The 25,226-nt window shown below is 42.9% G+C and overlaps 1 protein-coding gene across 1 annotated transcript in view; it reads left to right on the top strand.

Moving 5' to 3' along the window:
* Positions 1-22,392, top strand: part of GALNT10 (polypeptide N-acetylgalactosaminyltransferase 10) — an 81,793-nt gene extending 59,401 nt beyond the window's left edge. Inside the window, exons 5-12 of the mRNA XM_046900446.1 lie at positions 709-894; positions 2,747-2,930; positions 3,822-3,939; positions 10,755-10,862; positions 12,939-13,160; positions 13,876-13,992; positions 15,795-15,944; positions 16,690-22,392. Of these exons, the coding sequence (XP_046756402.1) occupies positions 709-894; positions 2,747-2,930; positions 3,822-3,939; positions 10,755-10,862; positions 12,939-13,160; positions 13,876-13,992; positions 15,795-15,944; positions 16,690-16,857 (1,253 nt within the window). The 3' untranslated portion in view covers positions 16,858-22,392. The remainder of the gene's footprint in view (positions 1-708; positions 895-2,746; positions 2,931-3,821; positions 3,940-10,754; positions 10,863-12,938; positions 13,161-13,875; positions 13,993-15,794; positions 15,945-16,689) is intronic.
* The last annotated feature ends 2,834 nt before the right edge of the window (positions 22,393-25,226 follow it).

Raw genomic sequence — 25,226 nt, 5'->3', positions numbered from 1 at the left:
CAGTTTTCCTGTTTGAATCCTTGTTATTCATGGTGACCGCAAGCGTGTGCACAATTTCAAACATGGCTCCAGTCCCTTTTCAGTAACGTAAATATTCCCATATTTAAATGCAAATGTCTCTGATAAGCATTTTCTGTAGCAATCCGAATACACAGGGCGGCTGTGCTTGCCTTGCAGGGTACCTGGCTGGGCTTTTGCTGTTTTTTTATTTAAGCATGAGTGGGTGGTCACGTTTTGTGCTCTGAAGAAACGAAACACAATTTAAATGCACTGAGTGCAGTTTACTCCTAAAAGTGAATTGTTCTGCATCTCTTCTAGGCTACATTATGTTTTTCTGCAGAATGCCCGTGACTCCTTGCAGTCTGTTCCGATAGAGCTCTCCTAGAGCTCTGCTGGCTTCTTGTTTCCTTTTTCCCTTTCTCTGCTGCGTTCTTTTTTCACCCTGCGCTCCTCCATCTTCTTCTCCTGGTTCTTCATTGTTATTTTTTTAATTACTCCTTAAGTTTGAGAGCATCTTCAGAAGTCTTGATTATGAAGTTATGTTTAAACTTTGGATTTCAACCAAAGTATTCTTATTTCGTCTTTCCTATTAGTGCATTTGTTAAGCATTCAGATCCTATTTCCCAAGGCATTCTTTTCTGGTAAAGAAGGGAACTGCATTTTTAAGAATTCATTTGTGAGTGTTTTATTTTCTCATTTTTCATACAGAACACCTGAAGAAACGCCTGGAAGATTATATGGCCCAGTTCCCAAATGTAAGAATCCTCCGAACCAAGAAGAGGGAAGGGCTGATAAGAACTCGGATGCTGGGGGCCTCTGTGGCAATAGGAGATGTTATCACCTTCTTGGATTCCCATTGCGAGGCCAACGTGAACTGGCTGCCACCTCTGTTAGGTAAGCATGGTGGTGTCGTGTTGTACATGGCTGAACTGCTATAGAGGTGGTGACATATATCAGCGCTGAATGTATTTTACTTCCACCTGCTGTTTTCTTCTTGTGCTGAGATTAAGTGAACAAAAAGAACATGAAACATCTTTAAAGGAGGGGAAAAAAAAAAACAACACTTAACCACAAGACTAAAGTAAAGTGTTGGCAACTTGCAACCTTTACCACAAGATTTTCTTCTGTGCTAGGCTGTACAATGGTCCTGTAATAAGCTTTGATTAATTAAAGAGCAAAGATCATATTCTTCTTATATTTCCTCACTAAATGAAATATTAAATAACTTACAGCTTGTTAGAAGAGTAAACTATTACGTGGTCACTCAGCAGAGTAATTGCTTTATGCTTCAGAAAAGATCTTTATGTACAGTTTTTAAGTAGCTTCCATTTTTTTTCTCCTGTGAAACCATATTCAACTTCATAGTCTATAAGCCTGTAGAAAATACTTCTTTTGAGTAATGGCTGCTGGCATGTATTTGTGGAAATGATTAGTCCTTTCCAAGGCAGTGCTTCATCTTTAAGGAGGAGGCATCACTTAAACAATGTCCGTTCTTTCCAAGGATGACTAATTGCAAGCGTGGTGCCTTCTGTGCCTATGGCCAGCACCACCTTTAGCCAGGTGCTCCTTGAGGAGGTGTCTGTTTAAGTGGCAAGCTCCCTTTTTTGTTTGTTCTTGCAGTGCTCAGCTGGGTGGGATGATGCCAACTGGATTTTGTGCTTATTTTGGAGGGGTGTATTTTTTGTGGTCTGTGCCCTCATATAGATTCAGTGGGATTCCCAGTTGTATCTGCTGCTTTACCCATGTTATTTAGAGTGGGTGTCTCGCAGTATCTAGTTCACTTTTGCTGTCAGATACGATGCTGTATGAAAGAAGAAACTCTGCCCAACAGAGTACCAAACTCTTTACAACCCTTTTGCAAGTGACCTGTTACAGCTCTCTCTGAGGTTTAACAAAGAAGTCAGACTTGTCAGCAGGACTGTTGGATGACAGTAATGTTGCTTTCGCAATAGTGTAAAACATTTGCAGCTTTTTGAGCCCTAGGGAGGGAGGACAGAATTAGTTCAAATGCCATTTAAATGAGAACACGTGTGGTGTGCTTATAGTTTTAAAGCATAGTAAGGATTTCTGTTCGACGTGCATTGGAAGCCGAAACACCGTTTGTCGCCTCTGCTCTGAAAGTTAACTTCCAACAGGAGACCTACTTGGTAATAAAGTATTTAAGAAGTTCCAGATGTTTATGCAGGAATTAATCCTGTCGTCTATTATTTGATTGGAAGAAAAGGCGGAGGGGAGGAGGTGCGTTGCATTTCTGGAGCCTGCTGAGAGCAGTTATGCCATTAGTCTGGATCACTTCCTGCCAGATTCTGGCACAGCAATTAAAACGAGGTGGTACAATGGGTTATTGCCCTCCGTTGGAATCAGTGCAGAAAGGGTTCACGTTGCGGTCGCTCGTTAAAATGAGGACCACTAAGTAAGTAATTACAGGATTGTTGTTTTTTTAACCTGGTGGTTGAAGTATCTGTGGTGGTGCAGCTGTGTCTTTCTGTTCTGCCTCAGATTGATGTTCACAATAGGATGAGTGCCTGATGTTTTTGTCTGAATAGTTCTAGCTTGGATATCTCAATTATCTCAGAAACACCAGATAAATTGATATAAATTGAAGTACCTGCTCAAAAGAGAATGAAAGGGAGAAAGGGAGAAAAGCTGTATCTGGACAACTGCATATTTTGATGCTCTTTGCTATACTTTCATGGTCGAAGAACCAACTGGTGCAGGTTTTCTAACATGTTTCTCCAATCTTCAGATCGCATTGCCCGAAACCGCAAGACTATCGTTTGTCCCATGATTGATGTTATTGATCATGACCACTTTGGATATGAGACTCAGGCTGGAGATGCAATGCGAGGTGCATTTGACTGGGAGATGTATTACAAGAGGATCCCTATTCCTCCTGAGTTACAGAAACTCGATCCCAGTGATCCCTTTGAGTAAGTGACTAAAATGCAGTGTGCTAAGAGCTGGCTAAACGACACAACACCCTGCTACGGGGTTGGTTTACACCTCAGTGTGCTAGCAGCCAGAAGCTGATTGTGAGCTACTTGCTTTTTGGCAGCTGTTTGCTTTGCTGATTTAAAAGAAACGCATTGTGTAGTAGCTGTGAACACTCTCCTTTTCATTGCTATTTTTTGCCACCTTAATTCCAGCAGAAGTTAACATTTCATTTGAAACTGTAATGTATAACATTTAATGCGGTCATTTATTACTGAGATCTTTCAAACATAACTTAGTATCCCTAGTGCTCTGCCAAAAACAACAAACTGGTGGCAGCTTATATGTCATTCCCAGGTGAGGGGAGAAGAAAACCTAGCAGAATAATTACAGCAATTTTGATGATTGCAGTGCATTGCAGAAGTAAATCTGTGATCAAGTTATGTTCTGCTGTTGCTGTGCTTGCCAACATTGAGACAGTTCTGCTGTCCTTTTTACTTCTGCAACAACAACAAAAAAACAACCCACAAACACCTTTTGAGGCCAATTTCAATGACTTGATCGTATTACTGAGACAGAGAACACCACAAGTGCAGCGTGTGGGTTCCTCTGGGAGAGGTTCTGTCCTGTCACTTAATGGTGAACTCTTTCTGTTTGGAGGAGAGGCATTTACTGGTTCTGAAAGGAGCCTAGTCTAGTCCTCCACTTGCAACTGGGAAATTAATAGCTAATGCAAAAACAATTGCTCGTTCCTAAAGGACTTCAAATGCACCGTGAACACTGGGTGATGGAAAGAATATTTGTGAAATCTTGCTTTGTTTTTTAAATATTTAGCTGGAGATCTGTGTCTTTGAATATGTTTGTAATATGGAGTCTGGTTTTTCCTTAAGGTCTCCTGTAATGGCTGGAGGACTGTTTGCAGTCGATAGAAAGTGGTTCTGGGAGCTGGGAGGGTATGATGCAGGTCTGGAGATATGGGGAGGAGAGCAGTATGAAATATCCTTTAAGGTGAGCTATGTTCTCTGGAAATTCCTTTTGTTTTGAAAAGTAAGAACTGTTCTGAGGCTCAGAATGTGAATGTTCTATCTTGTCCTTGCTTTTGCGTGCAACTAAAGGCAAAAGATCTGGGAGTAAGTAAGATAGTGTGCAGAAGAGACAGCGCTGATGTCACCAGTCATTTGTGAGGGTCAGTTTTGGAGCATTAGTTGGGGTGTCCCTGCTCTGTGGTCACAGCTTCAGATGCATATGCTCTTCCCAGCAAGGGTAAGTCAGCTTGCGTGGAGCTATCTGTTACTGGTAGGCTTTTTGCACTCACTCTAGCAAGAAGATGAAATGCTCTCCTTGAGTGAAAGAGATTCAAGCATCTCATTGTCTGCCTGGTTGAGTGCCTCCATCCTAAGGTTGAGTTCCCAGAGCTGAGAGCAACTTACTGTCTGTAGTCAATCCATCTGACTCCTGGCTGCAAGGAGCGGAGCCTATTAATTACTCTGGGAGAAATCCTCAGCAATTGCAATAATAACACTTATGCTGGCAACAGCTTCATATAATTATCTGTCTGCCTTACGGACAGTTCTATTACTGATTGTCCAAACTGTTTGGTTTGAGGGCTCTGAAATAATTTAGCCAGCTGACCAAAAGTGCACACTAATGGCAGTGAGCCACTATGACCCACAAAGACCACTGGAACCTATGTTATCTTGGAGTACGACACTCTGAAATACATTTAGGGAGCCCACTGGGATGCCCCACCAAAGGCACATGGCTGTTCTTCTCTTTGGTGGTGGGAGTCCTTCCCATAGCCTGTAGAGAATTAAGTAAAGATTTCCACATTAAACTCTGTTGGGCCACTGTGTGGTTTCTCTTTCAGCAATTGAATATATAAACTTATCAGTGTATGAATGCTGCTGAACTAAGGTAGTTGGCCTTGGTGTGGGGCCAGAAGGCAGGAGCAATGATAGCACAGTGTGCAGTTTAGCTTCAGCAGCTGAAATTCCTCATCTGTCTCCCTGACAAATAGGCATGGGTGATCTCTAACAAAATGACATTCTTAGATCTCAGTGCCTCTGTGCAATTCAAAAGCATATTAAATTCTATTCGGCAAACCATATTACTATGTGTATGTACCATGTATTACCGTACAGCAAAGTTTTTTCTTCCATTGTTTGCTCACAAAATTCAGTAGTAAAGCCATGGCGGAGGTCCCTTGTCCTATGTAACAGCAGCAGAAAGAGAGGAGGGCTCCCTCTATGGAGATGTCATTACAGTTGGAGCTATTTATTCTTTGTGTTGCATGTAATGAAATAGTGTAACGATGTCATTCTCTGCAGGAGGGGTAGTGACAGTATTCAGCCTCTTTTCCTCGGCCCTTTTGGAAAGTGCTGGTTTCCAAGAGTGATGACAGCGGCAGGGCAAGCCCTTTGTCTCTGGTGCCACAGCAGACAGCCGTGCTGCTTGATCTGCAGGAAATAAGACTGCTTCATTCATCTGTTTGCTTATCCTCTCTGAAACACGCTGTGTTTTATTTCAGTCCAGAGACGGTAATTTATGGAGGGATAAATTTGCTTTAATTAATCTCTGCAAAGACCCTCTTTTTTTCTTTCATTGTGCAACAGAAAAATGAAGTTTTAGCTGAAAGAGGCTCAGTATATTTTCAGAAATTAAGATAAATTGATACATTCATCTGTGGCTGATAGATTTAATAATTCTGCTGGAATTGCAAGAATAGAAGGTTTGTTCATAGAATTTATGAAGCCATGACATTTCTTGGTGAGCTTAGAGCTACGGTTTTACTTTTAGAAGCAAACTGAGATTTTGTAGTTGAGGGACATGGTCAGATAATTTAACTCTGGGTTTAGACATGGGCTAACTCTTTTTGCACTGTTTATTATTTAATGCAAATTCAGACTTGTGCCAAATGTACAGCTCAGCTTTAACAAAGAATCCATTCCTCTGCCTGGGAGCTGTGGGTGCAGTACTGTGTTGTGCTGTTGGTTTTTGAACTGCTGCATCAGTTCTGGCCTTCTCAAGCCTCACCAGGAGCAGATTTCCTTTTTCTTCCAATGTATTCTTTTTTTTTTTTTTTTTTTTTTTGGCCACTCATACTGTATGGTTTTCTGCATTTATTTTAAAATCCAGGGCTCTGTTGCTGAGAGACTGCAAATAAACAAGTTTATTTAGGAGCTTCTTGCCTTTCTGTTTCGAGATCGTATGTATTTCTGTCATCAGCTGGCTGTGCTTCCTTCAGAGAAGAAATATTCAGACTGAAGGCAAGCCAGCACAGAAACTGTGAGTCTTTTGCACCTCAGAAGGCATTTAACCAGGGAATGAATCAAATTCCATTAATAAAGCACCTGTTCCTTGGATTAAATGTGTGCAAAAACTTCACTAGGAAGCATAGCATACTGTGGGGATGAAAAAGAATTAAGGAAAATTTGAATTAGAAACAAACTTTCTAACTGAGGTCCTAACCATAAATGCTGGCAGTCTCAGTCCATCCAAATAGGAATTTCTGGGTTAGAAATGAAGGAGCAGCTCACATTTGCCCACACTGAAACAGACCTGGCATTCTGTTGTCTTTTGTTTGCTTGTTTTCAAGACAGCATATACTGCTTAATTCTAAGGCTCTCTGCTTCAGCAAAGGGTGGATTTTTTCCTCTTCCTCTGTCCTGCTGGTACAGAGATCAGCTTCAGACTGTCAGCTGGAGTTTTTGGTCTCAGTTCAATCTGTGTCCTTGGGTCAAATATCGGTGTACTCTTGCACCAGCAGGAAAATGAGCGCACACACTCCCTGTCCCCCTGTGAAATGCCACTATTGGAAAGTGCTGTCTGCTGTATTACTCTATAATGTTTGAGAAGATGAGGAGGGGCAGGACTGGTCTGTATTGTGCAAGAAAAGATGTACACATACACAGATCCCAGCACCTTTCTAGCCACCTCAATCTTTTGTAGATCAGTCAGTCCCTGCTACAGTGGCAGCTGATGCTTGCAGTACAGAGGATTAATGTTTTCCTGAGTTACTATTTGCCCTTGCTTTCATCCTCTCACTTACCTTCTCATGCAGAGAACCCCCTGGACTCATCCACGGTGCCCTTTTCTTCCCACCTTTCAGCGTGTGCTCAGACAACCAGCCAGCTTCTCTCCGTTGGTGCACCCCGTGCTCTTTATTTTTGCCGTTTCTTGCAGAAGCAGCTTTCTTTCCAAGGCTTGACTCATTCTTTTGTGTGGTTTTGTTTTGTTTTATTCCTGTCTTGGGAAGCATAAACCTTGTACACCCGGATAATTTGTGTTCTCACACCAACTGTGGTATTGTATTGTGTGTTTTTGAGGGGAGGTTCTTATGTGACATTGTTTTCTGAAATGGCAGAACGGGAATTGGATCAGCATAACGTTCCCATGCAGAGAATAGGTGGTGTATTATCTCCTGCTTTCATAGCACACTAGCTAAGTCAAAGGCTCTTGAGTCATTCTATGAATATGGAGTTATAGCTCTCCAGGCTGCCAGGAAGACAGAAACAATATCACCTGTGCTGTTATTTTACTTCTTCTGTATATGATTTTATGATTAGGGTGAGACTGTGGCCTCAGAAAACTCTGTTGCAGTGTTCCCATCAACCTCAGCATAGCCAGGTTTTCAGCTAATTCCAGCAGAGCTGTCAGCTGCCGGATTCCAAACTCAGAATGTAGATTGCTAAAATTGTGCCTGAGGAGGAAGAGAAAATTCCTGTTTTCTCCTAATGAGATCTGATCAGGTCATTCTATAGAGCCCTGCCTGCCTGACCAGCTCTGATGCTTGTTCTTACGATGTTCTAGTAAATGGCTGTTGGAAATTAAGTGCACCAAGTCCAGGCTCTGGTCTTTACTGTCATGTCAGCTGGAGAGGTGAATCTCACCCCTCCATAAAACAACACCCCAAAAAATAGCTGGCTCTTTGACCGAGGGAGAAGGCAGCAGTAAGTGACAGTCAGTGTCACTGTGAGGTGCTCCCCACAGAACAGCGCTGCTTCAGCTGTTCAGCAGTGCTGTATTTTTAGCAGTGCAAGTTCTGATGTGTCATGCCTGTGAACTGTACCCTTGTTCCAAAACAACCAAATACTGCCAACTGAGTGGAAGTGTGCTCTCAGCACACAGCTATTTTGGGTTTGCTTCCCTTGCAGTTATTCCTTGACAGACTCTTGGATGCGATTCCCCTGACCTTTAGCTCCAACTTCCTAATGCTTTTGTTTGCAGTGTTTTACTGATGCACGTCTCACTCTTTGCCTCTCTCCTTTCTGCCATTTTTATAGATAAGGACTGGTAATTGTCTTTATGGAGGTTGTAATGAGTTCTGTCACCACACAAAGAAGCTCACTAATAAAATAAATCAAAGCAGCAATGAGACTATGCTTTTAAAATTAGATTTGTACCACAAGCGTGCTGTCACTTGCAGCACGAGACAATAGTAAAGCACTGAGCTGGCAAAGTACGTTGGAAGGGTCGCTGAGGTCTGCTGGCAGGAATTGGGAAGCTTGCCATTGGCTCCGTGCAGCATTGGTGCAGCATCACTGGGGAGTAAGTATTTTAAATCATAATTAGGAAAACAGCTGTAGAACTAATCTTAGACTTTACTTGTTCAGTAGCTTTTCTTAACATATCATTGCATGTGTGTATGTAGCGTCTTATGGAGAGTCAGTGAGGAGCTCCTGGCCCAATGTCTCCCCATTCTGCACAGCTTCCCATCCGCCCTTCATCTCCGGTGTACCGCACAATAGATGAGTGCTGTCTGCGTTGCACCACCTGCAGTGCAAGGATAGAGCTCTTCCCTCTAGCTTCTTGCTGACTGCAGAAGTTGCTTTCTGCTGTTTCTTAGAGCAGTTGTGTTTTCAGAGGAGGTGTGCATTCACAATGGCCCAACTTGAAAGCCTTTCCTTAAGGAGCCATTTGGGCTGGCAGCAAGGACAACAAGCTGGTATTTTCATTCAGGCATGTGTTATGCTAAAATGCAGCTACTTTTGAATCAATAGGACTTTCTTCATACTGGGCACAGCGTACAGTGTAAAAACACAGGTTGTTGGGGAATGTTTCTGCTTATGTCGCTGCGTTCTAGTCTTCTTCAGCTGTTCCTGCAGATTTAATGGTTCCCAGGTCCTGGATACATATGCTGCAGCTCTTACAGCTTTGTATAAAGCATTTTTGTCGTAGAAGCACAAAACATCTCCAAATTCTTGTTTTCTTAGTCTGTTAATTTCCTAGCAGAAGAAATCATATCGTGGCCCTTTGTAATAAAAAGCACAGCAGTTATGGAACGGGAAGCATTTCTGATTCCACTATAAACTTCACAGAAGCTGAAAGAAGTTTCTTTTTCATCTCCATCTCTCCTTTACCAGACTCTCAAGACACAGCAGGGACAAAAGGAATGAAATTCTGTAGAAGGAGTGTTTGTCAACTTCTTGTCTCTCTTTCACTGTAATGGCATGTAATTAAGTACCTTGAACTTCAGAAGTTGCCTGTGAAAAATATTCCACTAACGGAGAGCAACCAACCCCCATTAAGTTATACACAGTCAGCAAATGACTGTAATTATTAGGGCCAGTAGACAGAGCTGAAACACCAGAGGACTTTAGTGTCAGAGTTAATAATTATGCAGCAGCCTTGGCCAAATATTTCTCTTCCAAGCTAAGTATTTAATATTGTCACCATAGAATATTAATGGAATTGCCTGCTGTATGTGAAGCTGTTGACTAAGCTCATTGTACAGTGAACTGCGGTGGCTCAAATTAGCCACAGTGAATGGAGAGATCAAGAGCTCTGCATCAGCTTGCAGCACCAGCAGGCCGCCTTTAATACTGCTGCCTTGGGGGTATTAACGTAAGATCTAGGGACAAAGCAAAGGGCATGGCAATGTCATGCTTCAGGAATTCAGAAAATCATTTGTCTTGCAGAGTGAAGGATACTTTCACTACTGATTAGGTATCTCTGGGAAGCACGTAGGAATATATTTCTTAAACCTAACAAAGTAGATTAGCTGTTGCAGAAAGCATCCTTTGGTTTCAGTTGCTTGGGCAAAATGATTCCATCCATGCTATAAATGAGGAATAATAGAAAGTTGCTGCAGACTGTTGGCATGTAGTGAGGTCTTCCCAAGTGGGGAAGGAAACTTTTGGGCATAATGTAACCACAAGTCAAACATCAATGTAGTCATCTTTAACTAGCAGTGTGTTTCATCAGCTTTCTCAGAGCGTTTTTAAGGCTAATTTCGTTTTCACCAGGAAGAGATTTCTGCTTAATTGTCGGGCTGCAAAACCAATGATTGCCTGTCAGCAGTAAAACCATGTAAGTGATATCCCAGACTTTGCAGTGATAACCACAGGGTAAAGTAGCAGTTCTTTTCTGCCCTCTGTCTGACACTTAAGCAGGCTTGTGTATTCCCTGGAGCATTTTGTATATGACAGGACTGGTACTGTAGGGATGCTTCCTTTCTGTGCAGCCTACCCCTAGGATCGTATATGGCAGCCCAGTCTAACTGTTATGGCTACTGCTGCTGTTACAGCAATTTAAAGTGTGCTGTGTGCTTAGACTTTTCTTTCTGTTCTTCTCTCTAAGGAACAAAAAATTAAACTGTTTATCAGCCATTGAGCTTGATAGTACTTGCACTAAATCAAGGCTTGCATGGCTCTAAGCAGGTAGTTAAGGGATTTGAAACTAAAACAAAGAGGGAGGGTGTTTCAAAGAATGTACTGTAAGGTAAAAATAATAATAAAGTTCTGCATTAAGCTTCTTCATAACTTGAAGTCTTTTTTTTCCCTCCATATAAACATGAGTGAATCTGTATCTCTGCTGTTTCACAGGTATGGATGTGTGGAGGTCGTATGGAGGACATCCCTTGCTCTAGAGTTGGTCATATCTACAGAAAATATGTTCCTTACAAGGTTCCAACAGGAGTCAGCCTGGCAAGAGTAAGTGGCAGTGATGTTCCCCTCATCCTGCACATGATCAGACACATGCTTGTGGGAAGGTTTTGTATAGCAAAGTTCTTCTGTTTTCTTTATTTCTTAAGCTATGAGGGATGTCAGACCACAGCGTGACCGTGCCACATTTGCAGAGGCAAATTTAGGCTTGCTATACTCAAGCTGTACTTGTACAAATGGGCAGCTTTTGCAGAAGCAGACGTCTAACAAAGTAAGATGAGAGTCTAGGGGAACTACAGACTCATGTGTGGACAGCTGCCATGCTTAAAATACCATCCATTACTAGATGGTGAGAGAGAGCTTTGCAGTCAGGCACAGGGTATGGAATCACCAATTTAAAAGACAAGATAACATTTTTATTTGTATAATACTTCAGTCAATACTTCAGTTGTGTTCTCAAAGAGCAGCATCCTTCGTACTGCTGACTGTGTTTTGGTGATTGAAAGACCTCTCCGTTTCAAGCATCACAAACCACTAAATGAGCAAGCTGTAATTTGCCACAATGCAAAGTTCTGTGGCATCTTATTTCTTAATCTAGCGTAGCCCAAAGAGGAAAGAGCCTTTGCTTGTTGTGCACTGGCTTTGTCCAATTAATTTCTCAAATTGAGAAGGAATTGCATTGCCCTCTGGTGGGAGAAAAAAATCATAGGAGCAGGAAGGCTGCAAAGCTACAAACCACAAAAAAGTACCCTGCTGCTCTGCAGTCTTAGGGCTTGCAAAGTGCTGCAATGTTTCTCAGTTTAATAGCATCACCCTAGTTAGAGATTTGGATTTATTGCTCAGCCCAGAAATGACCTACCAGAGGAACAGAGCGCTCTCCCGTCTGTGCCATCCCTTCAGGAAGGAGCTGTATTTCTTTTGATTCAGTGTTTGACTCTTGTATACCCTCACAGTGCTGGAAGGCAGTGGTGGGCAGGTGCAGGGAAGGCTATATCTTATGGCTTATTAAAGTCATCTTGAGATGAACGTCCGTTTTTGTTGTGCGTAGGCTGCACTTGGGGCCGGGGAGCACTGCTCATTCTTAACATCCTAGCTTTTTTTGGCAGCATCTGACCACTGCAAGGCCGGCTGCCCTCAGGTAAGTTGGGTGGTGCTGTGGGGTCATGGCTGCATGCAACACGTTGCTGTGTGGCACCAGGAGCTTATGTCATGTTGCCAGAGAACAGTCCAAGGTCCAACAGTTGACTGAGTGCCTTATGACAAGCAGTAGGGCAGGCACCTTGAGAGGGTCATGTGCATTGCTGCGTTGGAATTACACAGTGGGTTAAGACACTGTTTTAGCATGGAAGTGATAGATGATTTCAGCTTTTGTCTTTCTCCCAAAATAAGAGATGCAAGGCTCACTGCAGAGCCAGTGCAAAACTCGAGGTGTTATTGATTCAAACAGCTCGAGTCTGTGCTGTGTTTTTTGGTTTCTGTTGGTTTTATTTTTGTGGGGTTGTTGTGCAGAGCAGTGTGAAACATACCGCTGCCAGGAAATAAACCCTTTGCTTCTGTTCTTAAGGGTCACCTGAAAGATACATATTCCTGCTGTATCTCAGAGTTTCTCTTAAACAGTTTTTTAAGCCACGAAACCAGAAAATAGTGGTAAGAAAGAATACTGTGAACAGACGCTTTCTATCAGGGAGCAGTGCAAATCCAGTTCTTAGGTGAATATAAAATGTAACAGGGAAGATTTAAGAAAGAACAATTTGTCAGGGACCTTTGAATGGCCAGTGGAATTTACCAGCATCATTCTCTGACTTGCTTCTCTTTTGGAAAAAAATAACAAAACAACTTTTGATTAATGTTGTTTTTCTAAGCCACAAGGAACCAGATATAATGGCTAAGTGCCAGGATTCTTTTTTGACCTCAGCTGAAAATATCTTTCTAAAAATCCCTTGGAACTAGAGAATAATAAAAATAATCTTCGTCCTAAAGCCGGAGAGAGAGAGTGGATGTGAATGAAAATCCTTTCTGAGCTAAAACAGGAGAGCTGTGCTGAATGCTAATGTCAGTAGTTTGTGCAGAGAGTTCTCATGTGTTTCTCCCCTTTATTTTCACACATGGCAATTACCCACACAGAATCTGAAGCGGGTGGCTGAGGTATGGATGGATGAGTACGCAGAGTACATCTACCAGCGCAGACCGGAGTACCGGCATCTTTCTGCAGGGGACGTCACAGCTCAGAAGGAACTCCGCAACAACCTCAACTGCAAGAGCTTCAAGTGGTTCATGAATGAGGTTGCATGGGACTTGCCCAAGTTTTACCCACCAGTGGAGCCTCCCGCAGCTGCCTGGGGAGAGGCAAGTTTGTGCTCTGAAACCTGCAGCGGGCAAACACGCTCCATTTAAGACAGTAAAGTTGCCCTAGCCCTGTGCTCCAGTATTGGTTTGTTGTAAGTGACAAACAAGTATTTAAAGATCCTGCTTGATATGTTTCAAAGGCCAGAATCCCTATACTGTTACATAGGTTTGATCGATGAAAGCAGTTAAGCAGCAGCTTCTATTAGTGCGCAAATACAAACAAAACAAAAAAGGGACTTGGCTTGGTCTGCATGCTGCGTATCTAGTCAAAGGCAGAACATGCCAATGGGGTGAACTAGGAAGAGGGGGCAGCTGAGCAATAGTAGGAATCTTATATTTCCAAAGGGCTGTTCAACTGTTCTGAGCTACTCTGCCCCTTCATTTCCACATGTGAAAACCAGGAAAGACATCTTCTTCTTTGAAAGAGTCACCCCAGTGGTGAGGTATTGAATTGTTACACGCAACAACACAGTGGGCTCTGCAGTTGTGTTTTCGCTGTGTCCAGCAGGTTATTTTACAGCTGGCTCCTGGTGGGTCCCATCTGGGGTTTGTACTTTCTTCTAGCTGTTAGCTGCTGGCTCAGATGTGTAGTTAAGTGAGAAATCTTAAAACTGTATTCATACAAATGCTGCTGTTATTTGAAGGAGTTTAAGCCTCCTTTCCTGTTGGCTGTCACTTGGTAAGAGGAGACTTGAGCACTACTTTAATATTTCAGATACGCAACGTAGGAACTGGGCTGTGTGTGGACACTAAACATGGATCTCTGGGATCCCCGCTGAGGCTGGAAAGCTGCGTGAAGGACAGAGGAGAGGCAGCATGGAACAACGTGCAGGTAACAATCCTTCTGATCACTCATCTGGGGGAGGAGGAGTTGCAAAAACGGGCAAATGCAAAGCAAGGCTGTTGTAGAACTGTCAGGTGAAGGGAGAGTGCTGTGCACCCCAAGGCTCACGTGCGCATTGCGTTTGATGGGCTTGGCAGCAGGATGTGACGTGCTTGCGGCAGGGTCTGCAGTCTGGCAGCCTTCATGCAGAGCTTTTACCTCTGCTTTGAAGTTCTCAGGGTGAACAAAAGAAAGCACAAGAAAACAATATGCCAAAATAATAAAAGAAACCAGTAACAAGGCAGCTGTAATATGTAACAAAGTGAATATTAACTTCAAAGGTTGTGCTGAAAGAAGTGATAGAGGAGCGTCATGCATATTAATGGGCCTGCAGAAGCATTCAATAACCACTTACTATCATCCTTCTGACAGGAGGCAAATGCATTATAAACATCCAACCACTGCTGGAGAGAGATGAAACTGTCCAGGCTATAGATTCACCCTCTCAACATATAAAGCACCAGAAACGACAGCTTTATTGTAACAGAAGGGAGGAAAATATTAGTTTGTCTAAACTGTAGCAACTGGGCTGAGAAAAGATCAAGAAAACAATGCCTTTATTGCTGAGCCATACGTAACTCTTCAGGGCAATGGCTTCAGTGGGAGATAAAGGGTTGCTGCCTATCAGTCTTGATGCATGAAAACTGGAAACCAATTTCCTCAGACACAGTCCAAAACTAAGCCCCTGTTGTGTCAGGAGGATCTTCAACAATTAGTGTTGCTTATGTTTAGGAGGAGAATGTTTTGGACTTTTGTGTAGCCTTGAACCTCAATGATTATGGTAATTTCTCTCACAAGAGAGGTCTAAAGGGAGATGGGAACAAAGCTGCTTTGTGCAGAAGTTTTTGGCCACACTGCATCAAATAGTAGCACTCTGCTCATTACTGGTTTATCTTAGTGCTCCATGAGATCTCTCTGAGGAAAAGACTGTTCCCCTACCTGGCTCTAAAAGGAGCCTCAAAACAGCCCCTTTCCAATGGGGGCCATGAGGGATTGCGTGCTGGCCCATATCCCTGCAGCACCACATAGAAGGGATATGCTGGCATCCAGCAGCTTTTGTTAAAGCTATGATTTGGCCAGGCATTGGTAGGTCATGCCTAGTTATTAGAGATAAAACCCTTTTTCTTTCCTGTAGTATATTCCCTCTTTTAATTCACCCCAACAAAGAGGTCTAGGAAGGCTGACAGATCATTGCAAGGTCAATAGGGAGCACCAGGAAGCATTGCCCTGGTGTTTGCCCTTCTGATAGTTCAATGGAGTGGGGTAGGGAGCTGTAAACCTCCTGTTTTCTTGTGTCATAAGGCATGGGACAAACTATTCTCAAGGTGACCGCAGATTTTGTATGTAGACTTGTATATTTACTGCCAGTGTTAACTCAGAGCTCCTGTAGCTCTTCCCTGTTTTTGCTAGCTGTGAAGTGCTGTAATTGGTCAGCTGCTCACTTAATCCTTGATGTATGTCTGCAATGCAGAGACATTCAAGTCTACCATTAGTACCCAAGCTAACTAGCCTGGCAGTTTGCAGCAGCAGACTCATTTAGCATGCTGTGTGGCAGTCCACGTGGTAGCTGTTATAGACTCCCCGCATCAGCAGTCCCTGTCCCTAGAGGTGGAAGCAGGTTTTCTCTAGGATAGTTTTGTCCTTTCTTGAAGTAATCCCCACCCTTCACCCTGGGTGAAGAAGGGAATGTCATTCTGCTGGTGAAAGGACTGTGTCCGGTACCATCCTGAGGGTCCTGTTTGTCCTAGCAGGTATTCACATTTAGCTGGAGAGAAGACATCCGTCCTGGGGATCCTCAGCACACCAAGAAGTTTTGTTTTGATGCCATTTCCCACAGCAGCCCTGTGACACTCTATGACTGTCATGGAATGAAGGGGAACCAGCTCTGGAGATACCGAAAAGTGAGTGTGTGTGTGTGTGTGTGTGTGTGTGTGTATGCATGCATGCATAAGGTGTCAAGTTGCCTATAGTCACCTAAGTCTCTTTAAAATGTCACCACCCATGTCTTACTTGTCTCTTCATCTGTTATCATTTTGCCACTAATTACCCATGATTAGAAAGAGGTTGCTGACCTTCTTCACTGGTTAGAAATGGTAAGCAGTTCTTCTCTAGGACTTGCTAAGCAGAAGGATGTTGTCCTTGCAGTCCTGTCTGCTGCTGGAAGTGAGATAGTGTAACGCCCTTGCAAAACCTGTTTGCAAAGAGGTATGCTGTGCTTATTGGTTTGTTCTAAACACTAGAAGGTCATGCCAAAAGTAGATAAGGATTTATTCATCTTCCTACTAAGCAGTGCTTTTGTTTCAAACAGGTAAGTAAGTTCTTGATTAAATGCCATGTCCGAGTCCTTGCAGTCCATATGCACAGTGCCACGGAGTGACTGAAACAGGATGTGAGCCTGGAGACTGCAGGACCTGCCTTCAGAAATAGGTTCTGAGCCTCCCAGTGCAATTGTTAGGATTGGGCTCAATACCACTGCATGGGGTGGAAATGAAGGTAATACTTGCCAAACAGTAAAGCACAGAACAGTTTATTTGCATACATTCAAGTGATGAAGTGTCTCGCCTTGGTTTTTAAGTCTCATTTCTGTTGGTTTTAAATTAGCTATCTTCCCTGCTTAGCAACCTCACAAAAATGTATCTTCTCCAGGACAAGACCCTCTACCATCCGGTAAGCAGCAGCTGTATGGACTGCAGTGAGAGTGACCGAAAGATCTTTATGAACAGCTGCAATCCTTCATCTCCAACGCAGCAGTGGATATTTGAACATACAAACTCAACCGTCTTGGAAAAATTTAACAGAAATCTTGATCTTTAAAAGACTGAGAATATATATATATTATATATATATTTTACAATTATAGTTTTTACTGGGGAGGGTTACAAAAAATTTTTTAAGAATACTTTTTTTTTAACAGTTAATGAAGGTAAAAGGGAGAATCTCAGGAGAAGGTAAACTAGCAGGCCAGTCTTTATTGTGAAGATGCTGCATCCTTCTCTTCCGGTAATGGTGGAGTTCGAAAGGCTTTGCCAGAGCCACTTCTGTGCTGAGATGAGAACAAAAACTCTGTTTTCAGAGGAATCTGAATGTGATTCAAACTACTTTTTTTTTTCTTTTAACTGCTCTATTTCCCTCGTGGGTCTGGTGTTAAATGATTTTATTCTCTAGGACCCTCAAATACAGGACTTTATGTAGCTGCTACACCACCTGCTGAAGCATTCCCGAATATGTGCTTTATCTTCCAAATTCCATCTAAGTAAAATCTTGAACGCAAAATTTAATTCTCTGATGTCACAGACATAAAAAAGAAATAGGCCATCAAAATGTAAAATGAAATGAATTTTTTTTTTTCCTGAAACCAAAATATATTTCAAACAGATTGACTGTTATTACTTTCCAAATGATAGCTCTGATAAAGGAAAGCTCTGGAGGAAGTGCAGCTGAGTGTTGGGGTTATTGCTGCAGTTATTGGCGATGAGGAATCTGGGTTTCTGGTCCATTTGTTTTGCAGTCAGTTTGTCACTCGCTGTTGAATCTTCAAGGTGAAAGATCAGCAGAGTTTTTAAGTGAGCACAGTTCTTACAAGTTAAGATTTTCGGATACCAAACTCACTTTCTGTTCAGCATCATTTTATCATGGACACCTCTAGGGTTTCTTAAATGCGAAGGCAACTTTTGTTTTTCCTTTAGAGATTAACTCACTGTTGGTGTGAGCGGATTAATTCAGAATAATTAAGTCAGGACTGGGATTAGCCATTGGTTTTTATCCATTTGTAGTTTATTCTAATCATGAGTTCTGTGGTCAGTGGTGTTCTAGGCTTGTGGGAATGCACTCTCCCTTTCTTTCCCAGCATCCACAGAACCGTACAGTTTCCAGTGACTGGAAACCTGCTGCTTAAGTAGAGATGTGGGATCAAGGGGCCAATTTAGCCGATACCCTGTTCCTTGTGTAGTCAGTTAGCAGTGCAAGGTAATACCCTTCTAGTCTGGCTACAGGATCTACCAGACACAGAACCAGAACTGTCTCATCCGTGAAGCTGGAAAAAAAAGAGCTGACATGGAAGAATGAATGGAGAACCATTAGTATGAAGTCTGAGTTGAGTGTTAAAAAAAAAAAACATGCTGGTTTAAAATTGTTGCAAAAACAATAAATCAGCTATCTTATTCTGAAGGCAGCAGTCACGCTTTCTGGTAAAAAGTGTGAGTGAATATGCTGCCTAAATGAATAAAATCAGCCCTTTTCCAATAATCGTCCAGTTCCACAATTTGTCCAGTTGTGCATTTAGTGATGTTGAAGGAGGAAGTAGTGTGCAACCAGCTGTGGGAGAGTGAACGTCTGCAAGTATTCAGGATAGGAGCAGCACAGCACTCTGGGACTCTTGAGAAACATGGTTAATGGACATGACCTCCTTGGTGGGCAAGGAAAGATCTGCTCTGGCATATCTTTCTCTTCTGTTAAGTGAGGGATTTGGCTCTCACCTTGTCAGAGCTCCAGAAGAAGCCTTTTCTCCTCATCCCAACTGTGGGATCATCACCTGTGTTTTAGATATATTTGAGGCCCTATAGAGCTGTGTCTGTAAACTGGGAGCAGACTAGAACAGAACTAGCTGCCTCCCTAGCTCTAATGTCTGTTATGCTAACTGTGAGGTTCCAAATTATTTCCAACTCTTGTATCCTCACAACTGAGGCCATATCTGACCTGCTCCACTAATTCACCTGGTACTGGCAGTCTCAGAGCAGAGGAAAAATGGGCACTGCATTGCAGCTGGGTCTGGGGTTGCCAAATGTATTAGTGTCTAACATTTCGGGAGTGAAGAAAGGAAAGAAGACTTCCTTGAGACAGTTCTGCAGCACTATTATTATGGAAGTGAGATCAATGTCAATCAGAGTTGACATCATATGTTCTCAGTAACTGCAATAAGTCTGTCATTAGAATCTCTTTTCATTTCAATGGGAGAGAGCGCCGCTTTCCAGTGCTTTGTGTCTGACTTGCTTTCCTTAAGTTATTAATACTCTCATTAGTCTAGTAGTGCTGACTGTGGATCACTAGACGGCCTGAATAAATGTCTTTATGAATGTTTTAATACCTGTGGAACAAGAAGCTGTTTGTCCATGATCAGTGCAATTTTCATTTTTTTTATAATTACGACACAATCAGCAAGTGATGTACATGGACTGTAGGGCGTTCTGCTTGCAGCTTTGTGTGCTTTTGTTTTCTAACAAGAGGTTTTGTTTCTGTTTCTAAAATGCATGGCTTGCTTTGTACTTGGACTCACCTTGTGAAGAGAGCTTTGGAGTCCTAGCTGCTTGCCTTACTGGACGCTTGCTTTAGAAAGAACTACAGTAATGAGCAGGTCTTTTACCACAGAGTGATCTTAATTGGGTGAGGAGGGACAGATAGTAGCAGTATGCATCAGAAGACATGGGGATGTTGAGGCATTTTGTGTTCAACAGCCAATTATAATATGTGGAAACCGGAGCTTTAGGGTGACTGGTCCCACCGGGTGCTTCTCGATATTGTTGATTTCATTTGTTTTCTAAAGATTTGGGGTTCTGAACTTGTAAGTGCCCCACAAATTCTGTACATTTCTCACTGGCTCACTGGGCTCTGAGCTATTAATTTATTTACATCAGTCATAAGTTTCAATACCCTAGAGGCTTTGCTGACTAATGTGAAGACTTAATACAGCCAACCATCCACTGATTGAGAAATAGAAGCTGTATTTCACCATCTACATCTTTAATTGGGCCTTTGCTGGGCAAACTGGATGATTATTCCAATTACTTCTGGTTATTTGTAAGCAAAATTGCTGAAGCATGAGTACATAAGCAAATCTTCATATCCGCATGCAAGCCAAGACTGGAGATTAAATACCAGTGATTATCCAATGCAAAATGTTTTTCATTTTTTCTCCTTAAAATATTCAATCAAATCCTCACTCCATGGCTGCATAAATTCTGCTGCTTTAAAATATCAGAATCCCAGACAAGGGTGAGATCCTTGAATGTGTGTTATGACGCATTATTATACTTTGATTTGCTCTTGAAGCTCTTGTTTTATACAGGTGCTAATCTCCAAGGCCTACACAGTAATGTTTGAGGACCTTATGTATGCAAGGTGTCCTTTTTCATGCCTCGGCGTGTAACTTTGTTTTTCACATTGCAGTCGAAGAAAGAGTGAGCCTTACTGAAAGGGGAATACAGCATCCTTAAAATAAAGATGTGCCTTTTTAAATGTAAATGTACAGCAAATGCTTAAACTTGAACCATTTCCTAGTGCCTTGCTGGACAAGAGAGAAGAGGGGAAGGGGCTGGGGGGGATGAGGATGTATGAGAAAGCTTGACTCATGCAGAATTTGTGTGTGTGCATTTTTTTTTAATGTGTAAGTGCAAAATTTGTGTGGATGACAGTAATTCAGAAGCTCCTGGGTTTCCTCTGTTAAACTGATGTAATTAACGACTTGGGGGTGGGTAGGGTGGACGTTGTCACTAATGAATAAAGCTAGACCAGAGGTTTTCTTGGTTAGCTGTTGGGCGTTCATGGTGAAGGCTAAGGAGTTTCACTGGCATGTGAGGTACTGCATTTCATGTTCCAAGTATCCAAATCGGAAATCACAAATAGTCCCAAGGGCTTATCAGATCTGTAGACGAAGTGTCTTACAGAAAGTTGATAATTTCAATCGCTGAGAAACTTTGAAAGGATGTGTTCAGATCTAATACAGAAGTAGCAAGAAAGCAATTTCTCTCCGTAACTTTCTTCTGGTTTGTTTTACTGTAACGTCTATGCACAGGACTTAGCTTTCCTCTACTGGAAAGTTCCAGGCAGCAAACTTTCCTCCTCCCTGCTGCTCTGAGACATCAATATACTGAAGTCAAACCACCAGCAGCCAGTATTGCAAGAACATACTGTTCTTATAGTAGGATCATTATAGTAGGTCTACTGGCTTGCATCACTGAGGGGAGATGAGGGAGATCTCTTAAAAGTTGTATTCCGCAATTGCATAACTGCTGGGTGTAAAAAGGGAGAAGCCTTTATTTTAAATTCTTTCAAGATACGAACAGACACTTGAATAGTTTTGACTGGAGAGAACAGACAGCCTCTAGCAGTCAGCCTGTAATGTTTTCTTTCAGTCAAAAGAGTGCTGTTAAAATTGTGTGAACAGTCTGGCTTTGCTAGCAGGGGATCCAAGTGTGCTATCCGTTCCCAACTGCTGTGGTTCAGGTTCATACTCACCTACTGTGTTTCTAAGCACTTGTGACAAAGGAGCCTGGTAGTGCCTAAGTGGTCCTTACCTGAGAAGCAGCAAGGTAGATTTGTTTTAATAGTTATTTAGCATGACGAGCTTCTTGAATAGTTAGCAAACTATTGTCAAAATGATGAATAACTTTAGGTTACTGTCAGGATCTGTGGAGGCAGGTTTGAAAGGCCTTTCGCAGGATATACACAGTAAAAGGGGAGCCGGACTGGGAGTCAGGAGCACCTGCTCCATTTCTCAGTGCATCAAGCAATAGGCTCGATTCAGCTTGATTCAAACAATAGGCCTGACTCACCTAAGCAAGGTGAGTCTGTGTGCTGGAATTTCCTAACCAGCATAAGATTTAGCTTTAAGTGCTTTATTTTTCTACCTTAGTAGGTGTTCAATTAGCTCCTCTGTAGTGTCACACTTGAACTTTGAGATCTGTGTATGAAACTAGGCAATGATATATTACAGAAATCCTCATTAAAACCCCATGGCTATTTTTTTTTTAAACTCTGCTTCTGCTCGTTCATTATGCTCACTGCATTTGAGCTTTCTTGATACCTCTGTATTACCCAAAGGACTTTAGTGATTCCAGCAGTCTTATTTAAAGACACTGGAGCTGCGTGCTCTCAAAGCTACTGGTTGAACTCTTGGAAAAAAGTTTTAATCCTAATTAGAGAGCAAGCAAATGAGACTTTCAACCACAAGAGAAGTTCAAGCTTTAAAAAAAGAAGACCTGATCAAGCTAAAAGATGAAAGTATTTACCCTTGTGATAAAAGCAACAAATAGCTTAGTCTGTAGGGTGGTGAAGAGAATTGGTTTTAAAAGACATTCTTCGGAATCGTGGTGACGAGATCTAAGTTTGTCTATACCTTGTACTGCATGCATTTTATCTGTAAAACTGGATGGTGCCTCTTGAATCAGTGTATATTTATTTCTGTGCATATTAGGACCAACAGCCTAATATCTGGGGGTGGTAAAGGACTTGTAGCACTTTAATGTAGTAGCTTTCATAAACTGGGAATCATTGATAGAATGCCTAGTGTTTTTAAAGTTGAATGGACTTCCTTTTATAATATATTTAAAATAAATTTTTAATGTGTTTTCTGAATCTGTGTATGCAGAAATGACTGTCCCTGAACTGTTCTGCTCTGGTGACTGATTTTCCTTCTCTCTACTTCTTAGGAGTAGCTTCATTACCTGGGCTGGTGTTTCTATACCACAGGATTTCTGCCGCATGACACAGTGCTCTCCTCCAGCCCCACTGGGAAACATCCACAGATATCACCAACTCATTTATTTCGTGGCCTTCCCAACTCATATTTTTATATGCCTCCATGGGGTAAAACTGAAAAACAGTGAAATAAAATGGGCGGGGGAGGCAATATTGTATGAAAATGCAGGTGTGAAGGTATTGAAAGGGTCTTCCTTTGGGAACAGCAGACAGCTGCAAGGCAGACTCCTAGGGGAAGACTGTGCTGTGATTCTTGGCCACAGAAGCATTTCAGTGGGCAGTACATGCCTATAGCTGTGGGAGTTTAAGCACCATAGCAGTGCCACCTTCAACTCAGTATATGCCATCATAGAAATGGTGATGAGAGTGACAGTCTGGGGCACCACTAGTACTGTTTCCATGGGCCTCCAACACAGAGAAAATGGGAATAATCTGATTTCTGACTGGAGGTGAAAAAAAGGCCATCTCAGGACAACTTTTGCAGCACATACTCTTTGGAGAATAGTATTTCTGCCTCAAGAACCGTGAATGATGCCATTAAAACAGCAACTTCCAGATGACAGCTACACTGCAGATCTATCCTTAGAAGGTAGTGCTGTTCCTGGTAAGATTTAAGGGCCTGTGCAGGTTTCCTTAATTTCATTAGAGGCTGACTCGGATGAGCAGGCTACCGCTGCTTCAAAGGCACTAAAGCTGCCTCGGTGCTGATGGGTGTATGAAACATTGTCTCTCACTTCATTGCAGTTCCCACAAAGAATTATTAGATCAGGTTAGTGATAGATACCTAATAAAGAATGGCTCTGTGAAGCAGTTTATTTTACAGCAAGCTAGTTCTGGTCTAGCAGAGTGTGAAATCTTCAGGTTCCCATGAGGATAAATATGCTGAAATAGACTGCAATTATATGAAGACCTCCACGTACTTTTTTCTGAAAGACTGAAAAGATGTGGCACTGTATTACCCTGAGCTGGAAGTAGCTACCATTGAAATAGCAAACAGCAACAAGAGGAACGTTTTTTTTTCCCCTTAATAGGTGTTGCAAGACAACTTGAAAAAAAGGTTTCATCTGCATGGGATCAGAGTTTGCAGTCAGAAATGAAATGCAATGAGATGGTAAATACCAACTTGTGCCTCTTTCTCCAGCCAACTTCACATGGAGCCATTCAAGGAGCACCTGCAGCATCTCCTTGTTGCCAGGACAGGAGGAAGCCCTGGCTGTTACCATTAAGTTCTCTTTTATCCAATTGCTTGCTGCTCTCATCTTCTGTCCCTGCAGTCTGTGTTGTGAGCTTCTCAAATGCTGAGGCAGTCTTGCCTGACATTTGAGTTTTATTTGTATCATTAAGATATAAGTAGCACGCTATCAGGAAATCTAAGACCACAGATGTACTGTCACTCCTCTGTGCTTCCCATTTCCTTGGCTCTGTGTACCAGGAGCATATTGCTTCAGGCAGGCGGCTCCCAAGCAATCAGGATGGGAGCTTTTATCAGCAGGGGCTTCTTACTGCCCTAAGTCTCTTTCCTCTTCCCTGTCCATTTGTTGGGCTGCAGGTTAAGCTGTTTCCACCCCTTCCCCTTGCAGTGGATGGTGTCTGGGCCTGCTGTCCCCAGGAGAGCGCACTGTAGTTCTCCGATAGCTACAGGGACAAACAAATTACTCACTGTCTGACTGCACCAGCAGTAAAAACCAAGACAAGAGGCAGAGCTATTGAGGAAGTGTAGTAAGACTGAGCCCTGCCCTCAAGATTTATTCTGAGACACACTTGGTGATGCAAGGGCTGCCTGGAACGTGTGTATTTTAGTACTTTTTGGCTGTCTTGGAGGAAGGAGAGGCCACAAGTGTCGGTGTTGCTGTGTGGGCCTTTGAGGTATTTCACGTGGGCAACTTCAGCACAGCTCACCCTGCACTAAAGGGCATTTTTCCATGTGTACGAGTTGAGACTTTGCAGAAATACGTCATCCTATAGCACGTTGTTTCTCTGTTTGTACAAATCTCCTCCTCAGGAAGGTGAGATGATTTCCACATCCCGTGCCCACTGGCAGTAGTGTTTGCTGTCTGCTGTCCCACGGGTGACAGCACATCCCAAGGTGACATCTTCACCAACATCCATTTCTTTATGCGTGTTTCCAGTCAGCTTGCTCGGGGAACACACTTCCAAGCTCACTCTTCTCCCTCTCTCTGTTGTGTAATTGGAAATTATATATACTTAATACTGTTTCCTCAGGAGCCTCAGGGTCGGGTGGTGCCTGGAGCTTGTCTGAAGGGAGTTATTTACAAGGGCAGCAATGCACGTTCAGCCCCAAATTTGCTTTTTCTTGTTTTGGGCTCTTGTTTGTTTGTTTGTTTCTGGGTTTTTTTTTTTGTTGTTGTTGTTTTGGCGGTGTTTAATTAGCCCAGCGCTCAGGCAGGGACCGGCCTGGGGAGCCGCCGGGTTCCGTCAGGCCTCCCTTCGTGCGCGGCCGTGAGGGGACGCGGGCCCGGCGCTGAGGGGAGGCCGCTGCAGGTGGGAGGGGGTACCGCGGTGCCCTGGCAACGGCGGGCGCCCCCCTCTCCCCGGCCTTCCGGCTGCCGTGCGAGAGCGAAGGAGGGGCGGGGCCTCGCTGTGGCGGCAGACAGACGGCGCTACTCTCCAATAGGATCACAGAGCGGCGGGGCTACGCTCCGCCCCCCGCCTAACCAGCGCCGTGTCTGCAGGCGGGGGGCGGGACTTCC

The sequence above is a fragment of the Gallus gallus genome, chromosome 13 (assembly GCF_016699485.2).
Source record: "Gallus gallus isolate bGalGal1 chromosome 13, bGalGal1.mat.broiler.GRCg7b, whole genome shotgun sequence".
Lineage (NCBI taxonomy): Eukaryota > Metazoa > Chordata > Aves > Galliformes > Phasianidae > Gallus > Gallus gallus.
This window is presented reverse-complemented; position numbering and strand designations above follow the sequence as displayed.